This window comes from Lichenostomus cassidix, chromosome 28, assembly GCF_008360975.1.
Source record: "Lichenostomus cassidix isolate B80296 chromosome 28, HeHo_3.0, whole genome shotgun sequence".
Classification (NCBI taxonomy): domain Eukaryota; kingdom Metazoa; phylum Chordata; class Aves; order Passeriformes; family Meliphagidae; genus Lichenostomus; species Lichenostomus cassidix.
In genome coordinates, this window is record NC_139508.1 from 1,762,602 (window position 1) to 1,789,555 (window position 26,954).

The following is a 26,954-nucleotide window of genomic DNA, read 5'->3' on the forward strand; positions in this document are numbered from 1 at the left end:
ACACAACCTACACAGCAGGTACCAAAAGGACAACGAGGATGTCCAATTTTTTTGGGGACAAATCAATAAAAATTTGTTCTCACACGGTGCATAGAGCAGCAGAAATAACACTGAAGGACAAAATAAACTGAATTTTGAAGGATTTAACATCTCCTTCCTCAGTGCATCCCTCGGAAAACGCTGAAAATTCTCTCCAGAGCAGAAAAAACACAGAAAGGAAAAATAAATTGAGTGAATTCAGGGTGGAAATTCAGGCACAGCAAAAGTGACAACACACATTTCTATACTGAATTTATAAAATGGCTCAGAACTTCCTTGTCCTGCTCCTCCTCCAGTCTTTGGTTAGCTCAGAAACAAACAACACTGATGCAGCTCAACCCAAAAAAATGAGGGAAAAAGGGTGAGAAAAACATTCAGAAAGTGTCCTGTTGGGAGAGGAATCTGGAATTCCTTAGGGGTTCAACTGGAATATTGCACTTGGAGACACAGAACTGCCCAGCAGGAGCAGCAGCCACTTCCCAGATTTGGGGATTCACTCCCAATTCATTCCCAAAATTTCTGAGGCTCCTCTTCCATCCTCCAGCACTTCCAGCTGCCTGCAGAGCCAGGTGAGGAGGGGAGGCTCTGGGAACTCATTCCAAATTAATTCCCAATTATTTCTGAGGCTCCTTTTCCATCCTGCAGCACTTCCACCTGTTTGCAGAGCCAGGTGAGGAGCACAGGTGAGGAGCACAGGTGAGGAGGGGAGGCTCTGGGAACTCATTCCAAATTCATTCCCAATTATTTCTGAGGCTCCTCTTCCATCCTCACTTCCAGCTACCTGCAGAGCCAGGTGAGGAGCACAGGTGAGGTGGGGAAGCTCTGGGAATTCATTCCAAATTATTTCTAAGGCTCCTCTTCCATCATCCTGCCTGCAGAGCCAGGTGAGGAGGGCAGGTGAGGAGGCAGGAGCAGCACAGGTGAGGTGGGGAGGCTCTGGGAATTCATTCCAAATTTATTCCCAACTATTTCTGAGGCTCCTCTTCCATCATCCAGCTCTTTCATCTCCCTGCAGAGCCAGGTGAGGAGGCAGGTGAGGAGCACAGGTGAGGTGGGGAGGCAGGTGAGGAGCCAGGTGAGCTGGGGAAGCTCTGGGGATTAATTCCCAATTTATTCCCAATTTCTGAGGCTCCTCTTCCATCCTCCAGCACTTCCAGCTGCCTACAGAGCCAGGTGAGGAGCCAGGTGAGCAGCCAGGTGCAGCACAGGTGAGGTGGGGAGGCTCTGGGGATTAATTCCCAATTTATTCCAAATTAATTCCCAATTTCTGAGGCTCCTTTTCCATCCTCCAGCACTTCCATCTGCCTGCAGAGCCAGGTGAGCAGTCAGGAGCAGCACAGGTGAGGAGGGCAGGCTCCACTCCAGCTAGCAGAGTCCATCACAAGGCTGAGGCAGATATTTTGGGAGGTCTCAGCTCTGCTCACGGATCGGGAATTTCCGCTCAGCTTTCCGGATGAACGTGGAAAAAAACGAAATTAAAAAACCCAGGAACAACACCACCAACACAAAAAAACACCCCAAACGACACGGGTGAGTTCTCAGCTGTGGGAACACCAGGGAATTGCTCTTTCCACACGGATTTTCCTGCCGGCACAGCGCCACTCACTACCTCTCCACGGCGGGGCCGTGCTGCAGTTTCCTCAGCAGGATCTGCGTCAGGTCGAAGGTGGTGAAGCTGATCCCCACGGCGATGGGGCCCTTGACCCAGTTCATGCTGAGCCCTTTGTACAACCCCCTCACCAGTCCCTCCTCCCTGACGATCTCCTGCATGGTCAGCAGGATGGAGCTGTAGGTGTGGCCGGTCACGCCGGCCGTCTGCATGCGGCGCCGCACCACGTCCAGCGGGTAGGAGGCCGACTGGCCGATGAGGCCGGCGCAAGCTCCGAAGAGTAGCCGCTCCGGGGGGGAGGGCTGAGCCTTGCCGCTGTGGTCTGGGGGGGACAGAAAGCGGGGGGCTGTAGGATTGAGTTGTGTGGGGTTTGGTGGTGAGGATGGGGTGGAGATGAGAGGTCTGTGAAGTTGGGTTTTAGAGCGTTGGGGTTTGTTGTGGGTGGGAGAAACCTGCCAGGGGTGCCAGATGAGCCCAAAACAGGGCAGAGAAGTGAGAGAGAGAGAGAGATATGCCAAGACAGCAATCTGCCATTTACAATCCAATTTACCTGCGTGGACTTTCTTCAGCGTTTCGTAGGTGAAGAAGCTGAGCCCTGCGTAGGGAATGACGCCCAGGATGGTGGGAGTGAAGCCTCTGTACAAGGTTTTCAGCCCTTCTTCCCGGGATATCCGGATGAAAACGTGGACAATGCTGCTGTACCTGGTGGGGGACACGGGGAGAGCAGAGTGGGAGCGGTTGGGATATTAATCCTGATGGATTAATAATTCATCAATTCGGCTCTGAGCTCGTCAGGAGGCTCAGAGGGGATTTTGGCAAAGGGAGGAACTCTCCCACAGCCCTGCTGTGCTGTTTCGTGGATTTTTCTGGATTTTTCTGGTGTCCCAAGGTGGTTTCCCAGTATCCATCTCCACCCATATCTACTCACTGAATCGCTGCTCAAACCCCAGAGCTTCATCCAACAAAAGCCCCGAGTGAGAGGTGACACAGGAAATGGGAATAAAGCAAGCTGGCCTTTAAAAAAACCCACAAAACCCCACAAAAACCCCACAAAACCCCACAAAAACCCCCCAAAAACCCGAAAAAAACCTCCAAAACCCCCAAAAAAACCTCAAAAAACCATCTGTGAAGCACTTACATCTCCTTGGGCGTGACGGCCATGCGGGCACGGACCATGTCCAGCGGGTAGGTGACCATGGCGGCCGTGGTGCCAGCCAGCGAGCCGGCGATGAAGCGAGGGAAAGGTGTCAGCGCCCTGCAGAGATGAGTTTTTTGTCCTTTTTCATTATACTTTTATACCCTTTTCATATACTTTACATCCTTTCCCATTCCTGGACTTTTTACTGCCTGTATCTTAGCCCCACATGTTTGTAACTTTTGTACTCTAGCCTAGTTTGGAATTTTTTGAGAAAGACGAAACATCCCCACAACCCCACTGAAAATTTCCACCTTGAAGCTTCCCCCATCTTGGAGCTTTCCCCTCAGAGTTTCCATCTCAGAGCTTCCCCTTCAAACTCTCCTCCTCGCAGTTTCCCCCTCACACCTTCCCTCATTTTGGAGCTTTCCCCTCACAGCTTCCCCCATTTCGGAGCTTTCCTCTCACAGCTTCCCTCATTTCGGAGCTTTCCTCTCACAGCTTCCCTCATCTCGGAGCTTTCCTCTCACAGCTTCCCTCATCTCGGAGCTTTCCTCTCACAGCTTCCCTCATCTCGGAGCTTTCCTCTCACAGCTTCCCTCATCTTAGAGTTTCCCCTCACAGCTTCCCCCATTTCGGAGCTTTCCCCTCACAGCTTCCCTCATCTTGGAGTTTCCTCTCACATCTTTCCCCCATTTCAGAGCTTTCCCCTCACAGCTTCCCCCATCTATGAGTTTTCCCCTCACAGCTTCCCCCTCAGAATTTCCCCCTCACAGCTTCCCCCTTAGAATTTCCCCCTCAGAATTTCCCCCTCACAGCTTCCTCCTCAGAATTTCCCCCTCACAGCTTCCTCCTCAGAATTTCCCCCTCACAGCTTCCTCCTCAGAATTTCCCCCTCACAGCTTCCCGCTCAGAATTTCCCCCATCTCAGACCTTCCCCCTGCAGGATCCAAGCACCCCAGCAGGATCCCGTTACCCAATTCCTCTTACTTTCCCTGGAAGCCATAGTAATTCCCCAGGAGCTGCTTGTACTCCTCGTGGGCGCAGAACTGGATGGCGGCGTAGGGAATGACGCGGACCATGGTGGCGGAGTTGCCTCTCCAGAGGCTCCAGAAACCCTCATTGAGGTAGGTGTGATAAATCAGCCTGTAAGCTTCCTGCAGGGATAAATCAGCCCGTGAGCTTCCTGCAGGGAACAGGGCGAGGGGCAGGAGGGGAGAGAGGGAAAATGGGAATGGAAATAATGCCGGGAAGGAGGTGATTCTAAAGATTAACCTTTCCTGTCACCATTTTCAGGGAGCTGAGGGGGAAATCCACATCCAAGGGTGGGGAGGGAGGGTTAGAGCCCAGCCTGTGGTGCTAAACACTTTGTTGCAAAAATCCAGGGTTCTTAAACTGTTGGTTTGTTATGAGTTTTCATACTTTTGAAGCACAATAAATGGGTTTAATCAACCACCACAGACCAGGACACCAACAGGCCTCAGGTGTAACCAACCACAGCCCCACGCTGTGAGCACTTAGTGCTTCTAGTAACTGTTTTACAATAAAGTAACTTCTTTTTCACCTCCCGTTTAGCTGAGTCATTCCCAGAATGCTTTTCTAGTTAGCCAAACAGAAATTTTGTACCCCAGGCAGAGCTCCAAAATTTTGGCCCCCAGGCGGAGCTCCCCAGGTTTGTCCCCCAGGCGGAGCTCCCCAGGTTTGTCCCCCAGGCGGAGCTCCCAAATTTTGTCCCCCAGGCGGAGCTCCCCAAGTTTTGTCCCCCAGGCGGAGCTCCCAAGTTTTGTCCCCCAGGCGGAGCTCCCCAAGTTTTGTCCCCCAGGCTGAGCTCCCCAAGTTTTGTCCCCCAGGTGGAGCTCCCAGGTTTTGTCCCCCAGGTGGAGCTCCCAGGTTTTGTCCCCCAGGTGGAGCTCTCAAGTTTTGTCCCCAAGGTTTTACTCCCCAAGTTTTGTTCTCCAGGTTTTGTTCTTGAGTTTTGTTCCCCAACTTGCACTCCTGAGCAAAATCACCAGAAATAGTCCCCAAATCACCAGAAATGGTCCCGAAATTACTAGAAAAGCTCCCCAAACCACCAGAAATGGTCCCAAAATCACTGGAAAAGCTCCCAAAATTACTAGAAATGATCCCATAAACACACGGAAAGCTACCAAAATCACTAGAAAAGGTCCCAAAATCACTAGAAATGATCTCAAAATCACTAGAAAAGGTCCCAAAATCACTAGAAAAAGTCCCATAAACACAAGGAAAGCTCACAAAATTACTAGAAATTATCCCAAAATCACAGGAAAGGTCCCATAAGCGCAAGAAAAGCTCCCAAAATTATTAGGAATTATCCCAAAATCCCAAGAAAAGCTCCCAAAATCACAAGGAAAGCTCCCAAAACCCAAAGCCCTGAGTGATGTCACATTTACTGTCACACCACAGGCACAACCTGGAGTTTCAAACCCCCCAGCAATCACTGCCCTAATTAATCCTCTAATTAACACCATTTCCAGCCTTTCCCTCTATGTTTTCATGGAATGCTGCTGCTAAATCCCAGGAAATTAAAATAAAAAGTGAAATAAAGGCCAACAAAAGGTGCTGCTGGAGCTTTTACTACTAATTTTACATTAATCAAACACTTCAGGGCAACAGCAGAGAGACATCACCTCACCTTGGCAGAAAATCTTTTTGAAGACACTAAAAAAGAAAAAAAAAAGGAAAAAAAAATAGAATATTAGTGCTTGCAGTATAGAAAAATAAATATTTGATCCGTGAATCCATAAATAAACCACACAGGTGTTTTTGGCTCAGAGGATAAAAATAGAAAGAAAAGAATGAAAGCAAGAGGAAAGAGATTCTTTATAATAAAGGCTTTCCACTGGTAAATGCTCCCATAATTTAGCAAAAAAGTCCATTTTTTTTCCTTGCTGCCTGTTAGGAAAATTCAGTTTGTGTCCCACCCTGCTGGAATAAATGAATAAATAAATGAATAAATAAAAATTCATTTTAAAAACCCATCAAAACTGCACCTCTCACTTATTTTCCACAGCATTTCCCCACCCAGATCCCAACCTAATTCCACAATAAAAAACCTCCACGCAAGAGCAGCTCCATCTTCAGAAAAACCTCAAATAAACTCATTTTTTTTTCCCCCTTTTTTCCTTCCCATCCATCCCGACTGACAGCTCCTCCTTAAATCGTGGAATCCTCCAGGCTTCAGGATTTATTTGGCAGCTCTGCTTTGTGACAGGGAGGGAAAATCCTCCCTGAAAACCCCTTAATGAAGTGTGGCTCCAATTAAGGAGCTGCTGCAGCTTCCTCCTGCCTCGTTTGAGTTCCTGCAGCCTCTGGAGTGTAGCCAAAAATTCCATGTAAATCTGGGGTTTTGTGCCATTCCACCCTTTTGAGTTGGATTTTTTATTTTTTTTTATTTTTTGAGGAATGAAGTCAACCTGTTTCCTGTCTGGATATAGAGGTTTTCTACCTCTGCCATGGGGAAATATATTGAATTTTGGGTTTTTTCTCTCTGCCATGGGGAAATATATTGAATTTTGGGTTTTTTCCTCTCTGCCACGGGGAAATTTATTGAATTTTGGGTTTTTTTCCTCTCTGCCACGGGGAAATTTGTTGAATTTTGGGTTTTTTCCTCTCTGCCACGGGGAAATTTGTTGAATTTTGGGTTTTTTCCTCTCTGCCACGGGGAAATTTATTGAATTTTGGGGTTTTTCCTCTCTGCCACGGGGAAATTTGTTGAATTTTGGGTTTTTTCCTCTCTGCCACGGGGAAATTTGTTGAATTTTGGGTTTTTTCCTCTCTGCCACGGGGAAATTTGTTGAATTTTGGGGTTTTTCCTCTCTGCCACGGGGAAATTTATTGAATTTTGGGTTTTTTCCTCTCTGCCACGGGGAAATTTATTGAATTTTGGGTTTTTTCCTCTCTGCCACGGGGAAATTTATTGAATTTTGGGGTTTTTCCTCTCTGCCACGGGGAAATTTATTGAATTTTGGGGTTTTTTCTCTCTGCCACGGGGAAATTTATTGAATTTTGGGGTTTTTTCTCTCTGCCACGGGGAAATTTATTGAATTTTGGGTTTTTTCCCTCTGCCATGGGGAAATTTATTGAATTTTGGGGGTGATTTGGGGTGGGAAAGCTCATCCAGTTCCACACCCCCTATTTATCATTTATCCCTATTTTTTTTTCCCTCTCCCAGGGAAAAATTCCCTAACCCATTCCCAAATTTCCAACTCAACCTTCCTGCACTGAGATGATCCAAAGTTGTTTTCCTCCTTCACAGTCAGGGAAAAAAAAAACCCTTTAGAACCTAAGAAATCCATCAGATCCTAAAAAAATTCCTCCTAAAAAAAGGAAACATTTCAATCCTTCTGCAGCCAGGTGGATTCCAAACCAACCAGGGATTTTTAGGAATATCCAAAATTCCAGCTAATTCCCTCAGTCTCTCCCCAGCTCCTGATATTTCCAGCCAGAAATGAACCCTGGGGGTGATTTTTTGTGTGGAAAAACCCAAAAATTCTGCTCTCCTTGAATTCCCTGATCCAAATCTCAGCAATTCCAATCATGTGAGTGAAGATCAATTTTAAATTAAATGTCAGCAGGGGATTAGGTTGAACCCAATTCAGTTAATCTGGGATGGCAGCAGATTGAAAAAAATCTTGGCTTTCCCAGATCTCCACGGAATTAAAGCTCTTTTTGTGCTTTTTTTGGGGATATTTGGGGATATTTTGGGATAATTGCAGAGGCCAGGATGGGGCTGAACCCCCAAATCCTGCTAAATTCTGGGAATTCTCTGTTTAAATCAGAGAAATTTAATTTTGTCACAATTTTTTTGGAGCTCTGGAACACAAATTCAGGTTTCCATCCCGAATTCAACTCCTGGCAAACAAGCAAATCAGAAGCTATTTTGGGTTCAAAATTTTTAAAAAATTTGGGGGAAAAAGGCAGCAGGACTCACCTTGGAACATGATTTTTGTCCTGTCCAGAGGAGCCACTGCAGTTTTAGCCACAGCACCAGCCAGAGCTCCAGCAATCAGAGAGTTGAGCACTTTCTGCTTCTCCTGGTTATCCTGGAAATAAAAATAAAAAATCAGTGGAGAATGGGAAAAAGTCAATCCTACAGGAATTATATTTTATTTTTTTGCTGCAGGATTTGGGTCAGAAATGCTTTGCTGAATTTCTAGTTCTCTAAATGTTTCCTAAATTCTAGTTTCCTAAATTCTAGTTTACTAAATATTTACTAAATTTTAGTTGATTAATTTCTAGTTCACTAAATGTTTAGTAAATTCTAGTTTATTAATTTCTAGTTTACTAAATGTTTACTAAATTCTAATTTACTAATTTCTAGTTCTCTAAATGTTTCCTAAATTCTAGTTGACTGATTTCTAGTTTACTAAATGTTCACTAAATTCTAGTTGACCAATTTCTAGTTTACTAAATATTTACTAAATTCAAAGTTCACTAAATGTTTCCTAAATTCTAGTTGACTCATTTCTAGTTTACTAAATGTTCACTAAATTCTAGTTGATTAATTTCTAGTTTACTAAATGTTTACTAAATTCTAGTTGACTCATTTCTAGTTTACTAAATGTTTACTAAATTCTAGTTTACTAATTTCTAGTTTACTAAATGTTTACTAAATTCTAGTTGACTAATTTCTAGTTCTCTAAATGTTTCCTAAATTCTAGTTGACTCATTTCTAGTTTACTAAATGTTTACTAAATTCTAATTTACTAAATTCTAGTTTCCTAAATTTTTCTAAATTCTAGTTTACCAATTTCTAGTTTACTAAATGTTTACTAAATTCTAGTTTATAATTTCTAGTTTACTAAATGTTTCCTAAATTCTAGTTTACTAATTTCTAGTTTACTAAATGTTTACTAAATTCTAGTTTACTAATTTCTAGTTTACTAAATGTTTCCTAAATTCTAGTTTACTAATTTCTAGTTTACTAAATGTTTACTAAATTCTAGTTTACTAATTTCTAGTTTACTAAATGTTTCCTAAATTCTAGTTTACTAATTTCTAGTTTACTAAATGTTTTTTTGTTTTTTTTGTTTTGTTTTTTTGTTTTTTTGTTTTTTCATTAATTCTCTTTTTTTCTCCCTCCCCACAAGGCATGGACAGAATGGAATTTTCTGGAAGAGAAGCACCCAAACCCTATTTCCACATCATTTCCAGACTCCTAAGGATAAAAAATCCTAAAGATAAAAAAAAGGATAAAACTAAGGATAAAAGCTTTCCCCTTCTGATGGATGGAATGGAAAGGATTTTATCATTTTTTGCTCATTTTGCCTTTCTAAAATCAGTATTTTTTCCCCCAAAGAGAGCAAATCAAACCCCAACCCCGTGGAGGTTTTTGGAACAAAGACAAATCCAGGTTTGATGTGTGACTTTTTAACACTTTGTGGAGGAGAAGAGTTAACATTTCCCTTCTTTCCCAACTGCAGAGTTAATGTTTATGACCCAAAATTCCCTAAATCAGCTCAATTGCCCTTCCCAAGCTGTGACCTTCAGCCTCAGGTTTGGGCTGAGCTGGAGCAAAGTTCAGCAATTCCTCCTTTTCAGAAATTCCAGAGTTTTTAAATTCCAGAGTTTTTAAACTTTTTCAAAAATTCCAGAATTTTTCAATTCCAGAGTTTTTAAACTTTTTCAGAAATTCCAGAGCTTTTAAAACTTTTTCAGAAATTCCAGAGTTTTAAAACTCCAGAGTTTTAAAACTTTTTTAGAAATTCCAGAGCGTTTAAATTCCAGTTTTTTAAACTTTTTCAGAAATTCCAGTCTTTAAATTCCAGAGCTTTTAAACTTTTTCAGAAATTCCAGAGCTTTTAAACTTTTTCAGAAATTCCAGAGCTTTTAAACTTTTTCAGAAATTCCGGAGTTTTTAAAACTTTTTCAGAAATTCCGGAGTTTTAAAACTTTTTCAGAAATTCCAGAGTTTTAAAACTTTTTCAGAAATTCCAGAGTCTTTAAATTCCAGTTTTTTAAACTTTTTCAGAAATTCCAGTCTTTAAATTCCAGAGTTTTTTAAACTTTTTCAGAAATTGCAGAGTTTTTTAAACTTTTTCAGAAATTCCAGAGCTTTTAAAACTTTTTCAGAAATTCCAGAGTCTTTAAATTCCAGTTTTTTAAACTTTTTCAGAAATTCCAGTCTTTAAATTCCAGAGCTTTTAAACCTTTTTCAGAAATTCCAGAGTTTTAAAACTTTTTCAGAAATTCCAGAGTTTTTAAACTTTTTCAGAAATTCCAGAGTTTTTTAAACTTTTTCAGAAATTCCAGAGTTTTTTAAACTTTTTCAGAAATTCCAGAGTTTTTAAACTTTTTCAGAAATTCCAGTTTTTAAACTTTTTCAGAAATTCCAGAGTTTTTAAACTTTTTCAGAAATTCCAGAGTTTTAAAACTTTTTCAGAAATTCCAGAGTTTTTAAACTTTTTCAGAAATTCCAGAGTTTTTTAAACTTTTTCAGAAATTCCAGAGTTTTTTAAACTTTTTCAGAAATTCCAGAGTTTTTTAAACTTTTTCAGAAATTCCAGAGTTTTTTAAACTTTTTCAGAAATTCCAGAGTTTTTTAAACTTTTTCAGAAATTCCAGAGTTTTTTAAACTTTTTCAGAAATTCCAGAGTTTTTAAACTTTTTCAGAAATTCCAGAGTTTTTAAAAAGCAGGGAAAGCCAGCCTGGCGGCCCTGGGTCACCTCTGTCACCTCCCCTGGGCAGGGAATTGTCCTTCCAACCTCTTCCCAGGCTTTGGGAAGGTTTGGATCCTCTCAGAGTGACACACTCCATGGATTTCATGAACAAAAATTGATTTTTTGGGAATCCAGAGCTCAAATCTCAAATGGTTTGGGTTGGGAGGAGCTGAAAAATCAACTTTTTCACCCCAATAACGGGCAGGGATGGTTTCCACCATCCCAGAATGATCCAGACTGGCTTTGGGCATTCCCAAATTCTCTGGGAATTCCATCCCAAACCCTCCCAGGGAGGAATTCCTTCCCAAAATTCCACCCAAATTCCAATTTTCCAGTTCAAGTCCATTCCCTGTCTCCTGTCCCTCCATCCCTTATGGGAATTCCATCCCAAATTCCCTCCCAGCCAGGAATTCCTTCCCAAATTCCCATTTCCCAGTTCCAATCCATTCCCTATCTCCTGTCCCTCCATTCCTTATGGGAATTCCATCCCAAATTCCCATTTTGGAATTCCTTATGGGATATTCCATCCCAAACTGCCATCCCAAATTGGGAATTCCATCCCAAAATCCACCCAAATTCCCATTTCCCAGTTCCAATCCATTCCCTGTCTCCTGTTCCTCCATTCCTTGTGGGAATTCCATCCCAAATTCCCTCACAGCCAGAAATTCCATCCCAAAATTCCACCCAAATTCCCATTTCCCAGTTCAATCCATTCCCTGTCTCTCCATCCCTGATCCCAAATCCTCTCCTGGTGTCTCTTTACCCTCTGGAAGTTTCTCCAAGGTTTCCCTGCAGCTTCTCCTCTCCAGCCTGGATTTGGACATTTCCAGGGATTGGGAATCCAAAAATCCTCTGGGAATTCCATCCCAAACCCTCACTGCCCTCACAGCCAAAAATTCCTTCCCAAAATCCACCCAAATTCCCATTTCCCAGTTCCAATCCATTCCCTGTCCCTCCATCCCTTGTGGGAATTCCATCCCAAATTCACTCCCAGCCAAAAATTCCTTCCCAAATTCCACCCAAATTCCCACTTCCTAGTTCCAATCCATTCCCTATCTCCTGTCCCTCCATTCCTTACAGGAATTCCATCCCAAATTCCCATTTTGGAATTCCTTATGGAATTCCTTATGGGATATTCCACCCCAAACTGCCATCCCAAATTGGGAATTCCATCCCAAAATCCACCCAAATTCCCATTTTCCAGTCCAAATCCATTCCCCATCTCCTGTCCCTGATCCCAAATTTCCCTCCATGTTTCCTCCAGGCACTGCAAAGCCACAATTACATCACCCTGGAGTTTTTCCAGGCTGGATAAATCCCAATTTATAAATCAATCCCAATTTATAAATCAATCCCAATTTATAAATCAATCCCAATTTATAAATCAATCCCAATTTATAAATCAATCCCAATTTATAGATCAATCCCAATTATTTTCCCAGCTTTTCCCCACGGCAGAGCTGCTCCATCCCTCTGGCTCCACATCCTTCACGTGTGTTTTGGTGAAAAAACCCCAAAAATTCTGATGCCAGGGAATGATTCCTCCTCATCCTTCCTTGCTGGATGAAGAATTCCGGAATTTTGGGTGGGAAATGCTGGATTTTGGGTGGGAATTGCTGAATTTCGGGTGGGAAATCCCCAATTTTGGGCGGGAAATCCCCAATTTTGGGCGGGAAATCCCCAATTTTGAGTGGGAAATCCTCAATTTTGGGCGGGAAATCCTCAATTTTGGGCGGGAATTCCTCAATTTTGGGCGGGAATTCCTCAATTTTGGGCGGGAATTCCTCAATTTTGGGCGGGAATTCCTCAATTTTGGGCGGGAAATCCCCAATTTTGGGCGGGAAATCCCCAATTTTGAGTGGGAATTCCTCAATTTTGGGCGGGAAATCCTCAATTTTGGGTGGGAATTCCTCAATTTTGGGCGGGAAATCCCCAATTTTGGGCGGGAAACCCTCAGTTTTGTGCGGGAAATTCAGAATTTTGGGTGGGAAACCCTGAATTTTGGGTGGAAAATGCTCAATTTTGGGTGGGAAATTCAGAATTTTGCGCGGGAAATCCCCAATTTTGGGCGGGAAATCCCGAATTTTGGTTTCTCTCTCACCTCTGCAGGAATTCTGGCAGCGACAGACTCCACATCCCTCTGGAATTCCACTGGAGCTTCTCTCACACCATTACCCATACCAGTCACACTCCCACGGGGCAGCAGGGCTACGGCTCCTGGAGGGACCCAAATCAGAGGGAAAAGTCAAAAATTGGGAATTTTCAGGTTATAAAACACAGGGAGGGGGAATAATCCACCCCAGAGCCATTTCAGTAGGAAAATCCTCTCCTAAATCCCAAAAAATAGCATTTTCAGGACCCAAAAGCAGAGGGAAAAGGTCAAAAATTGGGAATTTTCAGATAATAAATCCCATGGATGAGGAATGACCATCCCAGAGCCATTTCAGTAGGAAAATCCTCTCCTAAATCCCATAAAAAGGCATTTTCAGGATCCAAAATCAGAGGGAAAAGGTCAAAAATTGGGAATATTCAGATAATAAAACACAGGGAGGAGGAATAATCCATCTCAGGGTCATTTTCAGTGGGAAAATTCTCTCCTAAATCCTAAAAAACAGCATTTCCAGGATGCAAAACCAAAGGAAAAGTGTCCAAAATATGGAATATTCAGACAATAAATCCCATGGATGAGGAGTGACCATCCCAGAGCCATTTCAGTAGGAAAATCCTATCCCAAATCCCATAAAAAAGGTATTTCCAGGACCCAAAACCACAGTAAAATTGTCAAAATTGGGAATATTCAGGTTATAAAATACAGGGAGGAGGAATAATCCACCCCAGGGTCATTTTCAGTGGGAAAATTCTCTCCTAAATCCTAAAAAACAGCATTTCCAGGATGCAAACCCAAAGGAAAAGTGTCCAAAATATGGAATATTCAGATCATAAATCCCATGGAAGAGGAGTGACCATCCCAGAGCCATTTCAGTAGGAAAATCCTATCCCAAATCCCATAAAAAAGGTATTTCCAGGACCCAAAACCACAGTAAAATTGTCAAAATTGGGAATATTCAGGTTATAAAATACAGGGAGGAGGAATAATCCACCCCAGGGTCATTTTCAGTGGGAAAATTCTCTCCTAAATCCTAAAAAACAGCATTTCCAGGATGCAAACCCAAAGGAAAAGTGTCCAAAATATGGAATATTCAGATCATAAATCCCATGGAAGAGGAATGACCATCCCAGAGCCATTTTCAGTATTTAAATCCTCTCCTAAATCCTAAAAAACAGCATTTCCAGGATCCAAAATCAGAGGAAAAGTGTCAAAAATTGGGAATATTCAGGTAACAAAACACAGAGAAAACGAGTGATCACCCTAGGGCTATTTCAGTAGGAAAATCCTCTCCTAAATCCCAAAAAATAGCATTTTCAGGATCCAAAAATCAAAGGGAAAGTGTCAAAAATTGGGAATATTCAGATAATAAAATGCAAGGAAGACAAGTGACCATCCCACCCTCTCCCAAATCCCAAAAAATAGCATTTTCAGGATCCAAAATCAAAGGGAAAGTGTCAAAAATTGGGAATATTCAGATAATAAAATGCAGGGAAGAGGAATGACCATCCCAGGGCCATCCCATCCTCTCCCAAATCCCAAAAAACAGCATTTCCAGGATCCAAAACCACAGCAAAATTGTCAAAAATTGGGAATATTCAGATAATAAAATGCAAGGAAGACAAGTGACCATCCCACCCTCTCCTAAATCCCAAAAATTAGCATTTTCAGGATCCAAAATCAAAGGGAAAGTGTCAAAAATTGGGAATATTCAGGTTATAAAATGCAGGGAAGAGGAATGACCATCCCACCCTCTCCCAAATCCCAAAAAAAAGGGAATTTCCACCATCCTGCTGCCATTTCCATCCTTTAGGACAGAATATTTTTTACACCTTAAAATACATTTAACCTGTAAATACATTTTTTTTCAGAGGGTATTTTGCCTCCAGATAAAAACTGCATTATCCACATTCACCTCTCTCACCCCACAAGCAACAAAAACCCCAAAATATCCCAAATTTCCAGGGAAAAACCAGCAAATCCTGTTTTTTTTCCCCTCCCAGTGAGGATTTTCACATCTCCTTGCAATGAGATATCACTGAAGAAATTCCAAACCCTCTGGAAATGTGGGGAAAATAATCCCAGGGAGGTTATTTTTGGGAACAGAGGCATCCAGTGCCTCAAAATCCATCCTGGGATTTCATCCACAGCTTTTTCCTGCTCGGAGAAATCCCAAATCCTTTCCCACCAGGGGAAAGGTCAACTGAAATAGGAAAAAAATTCTATTTAAATGGAATAATTTGCTTCCATTTCTCACTCCTTCTTATCTCCCAAACGTGGAAAAATCATTGAAAAATTCAATTTATTGCACAGATATTTTTATTTTCCTGAGATAAAACACAACCTGGAAATTTCCTTCTCATCACAGCAAAAAACCAAAAACTCCCCAAGGATGGAGAGAAAATCCACAATTATTTCATAATTAGTTAATTATTTCTAATTAATTTTATTTCTAATTAATTAATACAACCTGCAGTTATTTCTTTCCCATTTCTCACTCCTCCTTATCTCCCAAACCTGGAAAAATCATTGTAAAAAATTCAATTTATTGCAGAGATATTTGTATTTTCCTGAGATAAAACACAACCTGGAAATTTCCTTCTCCTCACAGCAAAAAACCAAAAACTCCACAAAGGATCTAGAGAGAAAATCCACAATTATTCCATAATTAGTTAATTATTTCTAATTAATTAATACAACCTGCAGTCATTTCCTTCCCATTTCTCACTCCTCCTTATCTCCCAAACCTGGAAAAATCATTGTAAAAATTCAATTTATTGCAGCAAAAAGGAAATCACAGATATTTTTATTTTCCTGAGATAAAACACAACCTGGAAATTTCCTTCTCCTCACAGCAAAAAACCAAAAAATTCCACAAAGGATCTAGAGAGAAAATCCATAATTATTTCATAATTAGTTCATTATTTCTAATTAATTTTATTTCTAATTAATTAATACAACCTGCACTCATTTCCTTCCCATTTCTCACTCCTCCTGATCTCCCAAACCTGGAAAAATCATTGTAAAAAATTCAATTTATTGCAGAGTGAAGCAAATCACAGGTGGAGATATTTTTATTTTCCTGGGCTAAAGGAATGTAGGTCACAATATCAGATTTCTCTCAGCCCAAAAATAAATCCCCCAAAAATAGAAATGGAGCTGAAGGGCTCAGGAATGCAAAAAAAAATTTTTCTTTTTAAAAGAAAGTTGAGTTTTAAAAGAGTTTTGTGAAATGAAATGAAAATATAATTGCAGAGGATGATGGAGGAAGGAAATTTGCCAAATTAAAGATGATATTAAGTCTGAATTTATTTTTGTAGAACATTTACTCTACAATATTTTATGCAATTAAAAAAATAAAATAAAATAAAATAAAATAAAATAAATAAAATAAAATAAAAATTAAAAAAATAAAATAAAATAGAATAAAATAAAATAAAATAAAATAAAATAAATAAAATAAAATTTAAAAAATAAAATAAAATAAAATAAAATAAAATAAAATAAAATAAAATAAAATAAAATAAATAAAATAAAATTTAAAAAAATAAAATAAAATAAAATAAAATAAAATAAATAAAATAAAATAAAATAAATAAAATAAAATAAAATTTAAAAAATAAAATAAAATAGAATAAAATAAAATAAAATAAAATAAAATAAAATAATCTGGGGATTAAATGTGTTTTTTCCTAACCACTCTGAGTTATTTTTATAGGAATTACACATCTGGAGCCTCAAAAAAATTCAAAAAAAAACTCCACAAAAATCCCCTGAGGGATGAAGAGAGAAAATCGCTGGGAAAGGAGATTTTTTTTAACCAAAAATTTGGGGTTTTAAACCAAAAATCAGGAGAATTTATGGGAAGAGATTAGTAAATTAAATTATTCATTCCACACCCAGAAATCAGAAATTAGGGGAAGAGTTAATTAATCAGCTGATTAATCCAAATAGCTGGGAAGAGGAATCTGGAAGAGTTTAATTCGTTTATTCACTCCTAAATAAAATAATAATATTTATTGTATAAAAATAAAATGAAATAATAAATAAATAAAATCCTCTCCTGCCTTCCTGCCTGATGGAACTCAAACCTCCAATTCAAACCAGGGATAAAAAACCCAAAAAAATCCGCAAAAAATTTAAAAAAAATTTTAAAAAATCCCAAAAAAATACCCCCTAAGAAAAAAAAATCCAAAAAAAATTCCCCCAAAAAATCCCAAAAAAATCCCCCAAAAATAAAAAAAATACCACAAAAAATCCCCCAAAAATCCCCAAAATCCCAAAAAAAACCCCAAAAAGATCCCCAATTAAAAATACCCAAAAAAATCCCAAAATCCCCCAAAAATCCCCCAAAAATCCCCTGAAAAATCCCTGAAAAATCCCCCAAAAATCCCCAAAAAAATCCCCAAAAAATCCCCAAAACATCCCCCAAAAAATCTCCCCAAAAATCCCCAAAAAATCCCCAATAAATCCCAAAAAAATCCGCAATAAATCCCAAAAAAATCCCCAAAAATCCCCAAAAAAATCCCCAATTCCTCAGAGGTTTCAGAGCTTCCAAATTTCCCTAAATTAAAGAGTTAATTAATCAGCTGATTATCCCAGGGAAGGAACAGAGGGAATCTGGAAGAGTTTAATTTGGTTTTTTCACTCCTAAATAGAAATAAAATATGAATAAAATCCTTTCCTCCCTCCCTGATGGAACTCAAACCTCCAACTCCAACCAGGGATAAAAATCCCCAAAAAATTTAAAAAAAAATCCCAAAAAATTCCCAAAAAAATTCCCAAAATTTTTTTAAAAATCCCCAAAAAATCCCCAAAAAATCCCCAAAAAATCCAAAAAATCCCCCAAAAAAATAAAAAAAAATCCCCCAAAAATCCCCAAAAAATTCCTAAAAAAATCCCCAAAAAATCCCCAAAAAATACCAAAAAACCCCAAAAAATCCCAAAAAAATCCCCAAAAAATCCCAAAAAAATCCCCAAAAAATCCCCCAAAAATCCCCTAAAAATCCCCTAAAAATCCCAAAAAAATCCCAAAAAAATCTCCAATCCCTCAGAGCTTTCAGAGCTTCTGAATTTCCCCGAATTAAAGAGTTAAACAATCAGCTGATTATCCCAGGGAAGGAATCTTGGCAGGAAATACAAAGTTCCTTTCTTCAGCTGCTCTGCTGGGAGTTTCTCCACCACAAACCGAAAAAATAAACTTTTATCAGCGACCCAAAAATGAGTTTGATCTCCCAAACCTCTGAAATAATAATTATCTCCTTCAGGAGGAGGAGAAAGAATTCCTCAACTTCACCCTCAGCTCAGGAATTGTTTCCTCAGGGGGAATATCCCAAAAAAATGGGAATAAAATTCAATTCAATTAGCCAAATTGGTCCTTCAAATAGCCCCAAAAAAATGGGAATAAAATGTTATAAACTCACACAAACTGAGGTTTCCAATCTCCAAGGGAATATCCAAAAAAAATGGGAATAAAATGTTATAAATATAAAATATTATATCCAAAAAAAATGGGAATAAAATGTTATAAAGTCACACAAACTGAGGTTGTTTCTCCAAGGGAATATCAAAAAAAATGGGAATAAAATATTAGAAACTCACACAAAGTGAGGTTTCCAACCCCCAAGGGAATATCCCAAAAAAAGGGGAATAAAATATTGTAAAATATTATAAATTCATGCAAACTGAGGTTTCCAATCTTGTTCCTCAGAGGGAAATATCCCCAAAAAATGGGAATAAAATATTATATCCCAAAAAATGGGAATAAAATATTATAAATTCTCACAAATTGAGGTTTACAATTTTGTTCCTCCAAGAAAATATCCCCAAAAAATGGGAATAAAATACTATAAACTCACACAAACTGAAGTTTCCAATCTTGTTCCTCCAAGGGAATATAAAAAAATGGGAATAAAACATTATATCCCAAAAAAATGGGAATAAAGTATTATAAATTCACACAAACTGAAGTTTCCAATCTTGTTCCTCAGAGGGAATATCCCCAAAAAATGGGAATAAAATATTATATCCCAAAAAATGGGAATAAGATATTATATCCCAAAAAAATGGGAATAAAATATTATAAACTCACACAAACTGAAGTTTCCAATCTCCAAGGGAATATCCAAAAAAAAGGGAATAAAATACTATAAACTCACACAAACTGAAGTTTCCAATTTTGTTCCTCCAGGGAAATATCCCAAAAAATGGGAATAAAATATTATAAATTCTCACAAATTGAGGTTTCCAATTTTGTTCCTCCAAGGAAATATCAAAAAAAGGGAATAAAATATTATATCCCAAAAAAAAAATGGGAATAAAATACTATAAACTCACACAAACTGAAGTTTCCAATCTTGTTCCTCCAAGAAAATATCCCCAAAAAATTGGGAATAAAATACTATAAACTCACACAAACTGAGGTTTCCAATCTTGTTCCTCCAAGAAAATATCCCAAAAAATGGGAATAAAATACTATAAACTCACACAAACTGAAGTTTCCAATTTCGTTCCTCAGAGAGAATATCCCAAAAAAAATGGGAATAAAATTCAATTCAATTAGCCAAATTGGTCCTTCAAATAGCCCCAAAAAAATGGGAATAAAATGTTAGAAACTCACATCAACTGAGCTTGTTCCTCCAAGGGAATATCCAAAAAAAATGGGAATAAAATATTCTAAATTCACACAAACTGAAGTTTCCAATCTTGTTCCTCAGAGGGAAATATCCCCAAAAAATGGGAATAAAATATTATATCCCAAAAAAATGGGAATAAAATATTATAAATTCTCACAAATTGAGGTTTCCAATCTTGTTCCTCCAAGAAAATATCCCCAAAAAATGGGAATAAAATATTATAAATTCATGCAAACTGAGGTTTCCAATCTTGTTCCTCAGAGGGAATATCCCCCAAAAATGGGAATAAAGTATTATATCCAAAAAAAATGGGAATAAAATACTATAAACTCACACAAACTGAAGTTTCCAATTTTGTTCCTCAGAGGGAATATCCCAAAAAAATGGGAATAAAATTCAATTCAATTAGCCAAATTGGTCCTTCAAATAGCCCAAAAAAATGGGAATAAAATGTTATAAAGTCACACAAACTGAGCTTGTTCCTCCAAGGGAATATCCAAAAAAAATGGGAATAAAATAATCTAAATTCACACAAACTGAAGTTTCCAATCTTGTTCCTCAGAGAGAATATCCCAAAAAATGGAAATAAAATATTATAAAATATTCTAAATTCACACAAACTGAGGTTTCTAATCTTGTTCCTCTGAGGAAATATCCCAAAAAACGGAAATAAAATATTATAAAATATTCTAAATTCACACAAACTGAAGTTTCCAATCTCCAAGGAATATCCCCCAAAAAAATGGTAATAAAATATTATAAAATATTCTAAATTCACACAAACTGAAGTTTCCAATTTTGTTCCTCTGAGGAAATATCCCCAAAAAATGGAAATAAAATATTATAAAATATTCTAAATTCACACAAACTGAAGTTTCCAATCTCCAAGGAATATCCCCCAAAAAAATGGTAATAAAATATTCTAAATTCACACAAACTGAAGTTTCCAATTTTGTTCCTCAGAGAGAATATCCCAAAAAATGGAAATAAAATATTATAAAATATTCTAAATTCACACAAACTGAAGTTTCCAATCTCCAAGGAATATCCCCCAAAAAAATGGTAATAAAATATTCTAAATCCACACAAACCCAAAAAAATGGTAATAAAATATTATAAAATATTCTAAATTCACACAAACTGAAGTTTCCAATTTTGTTCCTCAGAGGGAATATCCAAAAAAAAGGGGAATAAAATATTATAAAATATTCTAAATTCACACAAACTGAATTTCCCAACCCTCAGCTGCCCCATGGGTTGACCTGAATGTCCCCAAAGCCACCCAGGATGTCCCCAAAGTGACAAATCCCGACACAAAGATATTTTATTTTGATTTTTAAAGGGATTATTTAGAACCTCAATCAACCCAACTGGGCCAGGAACTCCTTCACCACTTAATGACTAATTAAAACAACTTTTCTCAACTTCCTCCAGCAGTTTAAATTAGCTCTGGGGAGACAAAAAAAAAAGGGAAAAAAAGAAGAATTCAAACCTTCCTGGAGAGGAAAAAAAAAAAGCCCCAAGTGTGCCAAGGAAATGCCATTTCCTCAGGGAATTATTTCCACTCTGCCTGCAGCTTTTATTTCATTTTATTTTAATTTTTTTCCCCACTCTGCACTCATTTCCGTGGGATTTGTGATTAACCATCGCCTCTGCTCGGCTGAAAAACCTCAGATTTTGGTGAAATTCGATTATTTGCTGCTAAATAATCAGCAGAATTATTATTCTGCGCCCAGAGCTTCACCTCTGGGTGGATTTAAGCAAAAAAAATTGGATTTCAAGTGGATTTAAAGCCCAGAATTCCTCCAATCCTGATTTATTTGGAGACCTTGAGTGATGTTTGCTCTGCAGTTCACCTTCCCTCTCAAGGCTGAACTGAACTTCTTTTTCCAAGAATTTCCTTTTTTTCAGGAATTTTTTAACCAGGAATTTTCCTTTATCACCTGGAAAATCCAGGCAGAGTGAAGAATTCTTACCATTTTCACCAAAAAAAGGGATAAAGCTGAACGAATCTTCCTCCAAGTGGCAGCAAAGGGACTAAAAAATAAATTATTCCTGATTTTTGGAGTTATTTTTATTATAACAGCAAACCTGTCTGACCTGAACCAAACCCAGCACACACTCAGGGCTGCGGTTTGGGTTTTTATTGAACTTCCTGAAGTAAAATTTAACTCCCAAAAACCACCTGGAGCAAAATTTAACTCCCCAAAACCACCTGAAGCAAAATTTAACTCCCCAAAAACACACCTGGAGTAGTTTAACTCCCCAAAAAACACACCTGGAACAAAGTTTAATTCCCCAAAAACACCTGCAAGAAAAACTTTAACTCCCCAAAACCACCTGGAGCGAAGTTTAATTTCCCATAAACACCTGGAGCAAAACGTTTAGCTCCCCAAAAGCATCTGGAGCAAAGTTTCTAACTCCCCAAAACCACCTGGAGCAAAGTTTCACTCCCCAAAAACACCTGGAGCAAAAGGTGTCACTCGCCAAACACACCTGGAGTAAAGTTTAACTAACTCCCCAAAACCACCTGGAGCAAAGTTTCACTCCCCAAAAACACTTGGAACAAAAAGTCTAATTTCCCAAAACCACCTGGAGCAAAGTTGAACTAACTCCCCAAACACACCTGGGGCAAAATTTAACTCCCCAAAACCACCTGGAGCAAAAAGTTTCACTCCCCAAACACACCTGGAGAAAAGTTTAACTAACTCCCCAAAACCACCTGGAGCAAAGTTTAATTCCCCAAAACCACCTGGAACAAAAGGTTTCACTCCCCAAAAACACCTGGAAGAAAAACTTTCACTCCCCAAAACTACCTGGAGCAAAATTTAACTCCCCAAGACCACCTGGAGCAAAGTTTTTAGCTCCTCAAAAACACCTGGAGCAAAGTTTCATTCCCCAAAAACACCTGGAGTAAAGTTGAACTAACTCCCCAACACCACCTGGAACAAAATTGAACTCCCCAAAAACACTTGGAACAAAAAGTCTAATTTCCCAAAAATACCTGGAGCAAAAAGTTGAACTAAGTCCCCAAAACCACCTGGAGCAAAGCTGAACTCCCCAAACACACCTGGAGCAAAATTTAACGCCCCAAAACCACCTGGAGCAAAAAGTCTAACTCCCCAAAAATACCTGGAGCAAAAAGTTTAACTCCCAAAACACATCTGGAACAAGAAGTTTAACTCCCCAAAAACACCTGGAGCAAAGTTTTTAGCTCCTCAAAACCACCTGGAGCAAAGTTTCATTCCCCAAAAACACCTGGAACATAGTTGAACTAACTCCCCAAAAACATCTGCAGCGAAGTTTAATTTCCCAAAACCCCCTGGAGCAAAATTGAACTCCCAAAAAACACCTGGAACAAAATTTAACTCCCCAAAAATACCTGGAGCAAAGCTGAACTCCCCAAAAACACCTGGAACAAAAGGTTTAACTCCCCAAAAACACCTGGAGCAAAGTTTTTAGTTCCTCAAAAACACCTGGAGCAAAAAGTTTCACTCCCCAAACACACCTGGAGTAAAGTTGAACTAACTCCCCAAAAATACCTGGAGCAAAATTGAACTCCCCAAAAACACTTGGAACAAAAAGTTTAATTTCCCAAAAATACCTGGAACAAAAAGTTGAACTAAGTCCCCAAAAACACCTGGAGCAAAGCTGAACTCCCCAAACACACCTGGAGCAAAATTTAACGCCCCAAAACCACCTGGAGCAAAAAGTTTAACTCCCCAAAACCACCTGGAGCAAAAAGTTTAACTCCCAAAACACATCTGGAACAAGAAGTTTAACTCCCCAAAAACACCTGGAGCAAAGTTTTTAGCTCCTCAAAACCACCTGGAGCAAAGCTGAACTCCCCAAAAACATTTGGAACAAAAAATTTCACTCCCCAAAAACCCCTGGAACAAAGTTTAACTCCCCAAAAACACCTGGAAGAAAAACTTTAACTCCCCAAAACCACCTGGAGCAAAGTTTTTAGCTCCCCAAAAACACCTGGAGCAAAGTTGAACTGCCCAAAAACATCTGCAGCGAAGTTTAATTTCCCAAAACCACCAGGAGCAAAATTGAACTCCCAAAAACACCTGGAACAAAATTTAACTCCCCAAAAATACCTGGAGCAAAGTTTTTAACTCACTCAAAACCACCTGGAACAAAAGGTTTAACTCCCCAAAACCACCTGGAGTATAAATATCAATATAACTCAATATTATGGAGTATAAATATCAATATTACATCAATATAATGTTGCTCTGTAAAGCTGCTCAGAGGGTCCTGCAATCCCACCCTGCTTGGATTTTTTGATTTTTATTATTTTTATAACATAATAACGATTATTTTTATTATTTTTATTTTTGTTCTTTTTAAATCCCTTCACCCACAGGTTGTTGGTGTGATTCAACCAACCCTCCCTGCAGCCTCTCCTTCCTCAGATGGTATTTTATTTTATTTTTTCCCTCCTCTGCTCCAAGCTGGAGTCAATTAAAAACCAGGATTGTTTTCAAAACACTCCCCAGAAAAAAATTAAAAAAATAAAAATCCACCAAACCGCAGAAAAACACGGGAGGAGCAGCCAAGCTCCACTAATAATGCAGGAGAACCCAAAAAAAAGTGACAGCAGCTTCCAAACTCACTGCAAATCATCAGCCAGCAGGGAAAAAACACCAGAAATACACAGAAACACCAGAAATACACACAGAAACGCCAGAAATACACACAGAAACGCCAGAAATTCACCCAAAAATACCAGAAATCCACACAAAAATGCAATAAATACATGCAAAAATGCAATAAATACACGCAAAAATACCATAAATACACACAAAACCACCAGAAAGACATACAAAAATACCAGAAATCCACACAAAACCACCAGAAATCCACTCAAAACCACCAGAAGCCCACCAAAAATTCACACAAAATCACCATAAACACACAGAAAACCACCAGAAATACACAGAAAACCACCAGAAATTCACACAAAAATAGCAGAAATCCACACAGAAACACCAGAAATCCACACAGAAACACCAGAAGCACACCAAAACCACCAGAAATTCACACAAAATCACCATAAACACACATAAAAACTCCAGAAATTCACACAAAATCACCAGAAATCCACACAAAATCACCAGAAATCCACACAAAATCACCAGAAATCCACACAAAATCACCAGAAATCCACACAAAACCACCAGAAATCCACACAAAACCACCAGAAATCCACACAAAATCACCAGAAATCCACACAAAACCACCAGAAATACACACAAAACCACCAGAAATCCACACCAAATCACCAGAAACCCACCCAAAACCGCCCCAGAAACACCACCAATTCACACAAAAACACCACAAACGCACCCAAAACCACCAGAAACCCACCCCAAACCACCACCAAACCCCCACAAATCCACCCCAAACCACCACCAAACCCCCACAAATCCACCCCAAACCACCCCAAAAACGCCACAAATCCACCCCAAACCCCATCCCAGCCCAGGGCAGCAGCAGGTTGAAGGTCAAGCAGCACCAAGTGGAACGAGCAGAGCGATGGGAACAGCCGGCAGGGGACTTGGGACACATTTTCTTGTCCCCACGGTGGCATTGCCAGCATTTCCCAGCTGCCTGTTCACGTTTCGACTCCCAGCCAAGCCAGGAGGTTCCTTCCATTCTCCCCTTTGAAGGGAGAGAGGGAATTCAGTCCTGAATTTAGGGAATTCAGCCCTGAGTTTAGGGAATTCAGCCCCGGATTGAGGGAATTCAGTCCTGAATTTAGGGAATTCAGCCTTAAATTTAGGGAATTCAGCCTTAAATTTAGGGAATTCAGCCCCGAGTTTAGGGAATTCAGCCCTAAACTTAGGGAATTCAGCCCCGAGTTTAGGGAATTCAGTCCTGAATTTAGGGAATTCAGCCCCGGATTGAGGGAATTCAGTCCTGAATTTAGGGAATTCAGCCTTAAATTTAGGGAATTCAGCCTTAAATTTAGGGAATTCAGCCCTAAATTTAGGGAATTCAGCCCTAAATTTAGGGAATTCAGCCCCGGATTGAGGGAATTCAGCCCTAAATTTAGGGAATTCAGCCCTGGATTGAGGGAATTCAGCCCTGGATTGAGGGAATTCAGCCCCGGATTGAGGGAATTCAGCCCCGGATTGAGGGAATTCAGCAAGATTTTGGTTCTGCTGAGGTGGGAGAAGCAGAGAAACTGAGAGATTTGTATTTGACATTTTCTGACCCGCTGGGGTTTGTCCTTCAGCACAGAAACACCACTTTGCCTTGTTTGCAGCGATTTAAATAAATAAAACAAAAATCACATTTCGTAGCTGGCTGAGCCCAGCCGGGACAGGGAAGGGGAGAGGAGGCTGATGTGCTTGGCAGAGCCACCCAGGGGGTGGCAGGGAAGATGGCACTGGGACAGGCTGGGAGGGTGACAGTGGGACAGGCTGGGAGAGTGGCACAGCTGGGACAGGCTGGGAAGGTGACACTGGGACAGGGAAGGGAAGGTGGCACTAGGACAAGGAAGGGAAGGTGGCACAGCAGGGACAGGGAAGGGATGGTGACAGTGGGACAGGGAAGGCAAGGTGGCACAGGGACAGGCAGGGAAGGTGACACTGCAGGGACAGGCTGGGAAGGTGGCACAGCTGGGACAGGCTGGGAGGGTGGCACTGGGACAGGATAGGAAGGTGACAGTGGGACAGGCTGGGAAGGTGGCACTAGGAAGGCAGAAAATCAGGGAAAGCAGGGGCTGGAAAATCAGGGAAAACAGGCACGGAAAGCAGACAAGGAAGGTAGAGAAGACAGGGAAGGAGGCAGAGAAAACAGGTAGGAAAAGCAGACAGGGAAGGTAGAGAACGCAGGGAAAAGAGAGGCTGGCAAAGCACGGAAAACAGGCAGGGAAGTAAGAAAAAGAGGTGGAGAAAGCAGACAGGGAGGGCAGGAAAGAAGGCAGGGAAAACAGGTAGGGAAGGCAGACAGGGAAGGCAGAAAGGCAGGGAAAGCAGGGGCTGGAAAAGCAGGGAAAAGAGGCAGGGAAAGCTGACAGGGAGGGCAGAGAAGGCAGGGAAAACAAGCAGAGAAGAAGGCAGAGAGGCAAGGAAAACAGGACAACCAGAGTGTGGAAAAGCAGGGGGGGAAAGGGCAGGGAAAGCAGAGCAAACAGGCAGGGAAAGCAGGTAGGGAAACAGGTAGAGAAAGCAGAGCAGGCAGGACAGAAGGGCAAACCCGCAGGGCAGAAAGCAGGCAGTGCAGCGGAGCGCAGCCCGCACTCCCGCAGCCCGGCTCGGCTCGGCACGGCTCGGCACGGCTCGGCACGCTGGTCAGGCTGGGCCTCCCGCGCCGTGCCGCAGCCCGGGCCGAGCTCGGCCAAGGCCGGCGCCGCTCCCCCGCAGCTCAGCCCGGCCCCGGAGCCGCTCGGGCCGCCCGCGAGCGGCGGGAGTGCCGCGACAGCCCCGGGAGCGGCGGGCAGGGCCGGCACGGGGTGACCCCGCGGGAGGCCGCGCAATGTCACCCGGCGCCTCCCGCCGCCACCACCGGGCGGGCTGGGCAGGGGCAGTGCCGGGGCAGTGCCGGGGCAGTGCCGGGCAGGGCAGGGCAGGGCAGGGCAGGGCCGGTCGGTCCGCACTCTCTCTCGCTCTCGCTCTCTCGCACTCACCGGCTGCGCTCCGCTCCGCCACGGCCGCTCCGCCAGGCCGCCCCGCTGCGCCGCGGGAGGCGGGGCCAGCCCCGGGGCGCGGCCAATCGCAGCGGCGGGGGCTGAGC

The 26,954-nt window shown here is 40.8% G+C and overlaps 1 protein-coding gene and 1 long non-coding RNA gene across 5 annotated transcripts; both read right to left on the reverse strand.

Moving 5' to 3' along the window:
* Positions 1-1,098: 1,098 nt before the first annotated feature.
* SLC25A42 (solute carrier family 25 member 42) lies at positions 1,099-26,954 on the reverse strand. Of its 2 annotated transcripts, XR_014846207.1 has the most exons (9): positions 26,844-26,954; positions 12,565-12,677; positions 7,735-7,846; positions 5,437-5,462; positions 3,774-3,940; positions 2,787-2,903; positions 2,199-2,350; positions 1,378-1,970; positions 1,099-1,128 (listed from the first exon to the last, which is right to left on the reverse strand). XR_014846207.1 is itself a non-coding variant. In XM_085040291.1 (8 exons), exons 2-8 carry the CDS (start codon positions 12,640-12,642, stop codon positions 1,645-1,647), a joined length of 978 nt encoding a protein of 325 aa, XP_084896417.1. In that variant the 5' UTR covers positions 12,643-12,677; positions 26,844-26,954; the 3' UTR covers positions 1,356-1,644. The 2 variants fall into 2 exon arrangements, 1 of the variants encoding a protein (XP_084896417.1); XM_085040291.1 differs by lacking the exon at positions 1,099-1,128 and having other exon boundaries at positions 1,356-1,970.
* LOC146426114 (uncharacterized) lies at positions 22,239-23,351 on the reverse strand. 3 transcript variants are annotated; one of them, XR_014846254.1, is made up of 4 exons: positions 23,309-23,351; positions 22,876-23,189; positions 22,748-22,809; positions 22,239-22,649 (listed from the first exon to the last, which is right to left on the reverse strand). It is a non-coding gene; the product is annotated as an uncharacterized LOC146426114 (long non-coding RNA). The 3 variants fall into 3 exon arrangements; XR_014846253.1 differs by having other exon boundaries at positions 22,846-23,189; XR_014846255.1 differs by lacking the exon at positions 23,309-23,351 and having other exon boundaries at positions 22,846-23,033; positions 23,126-23,283.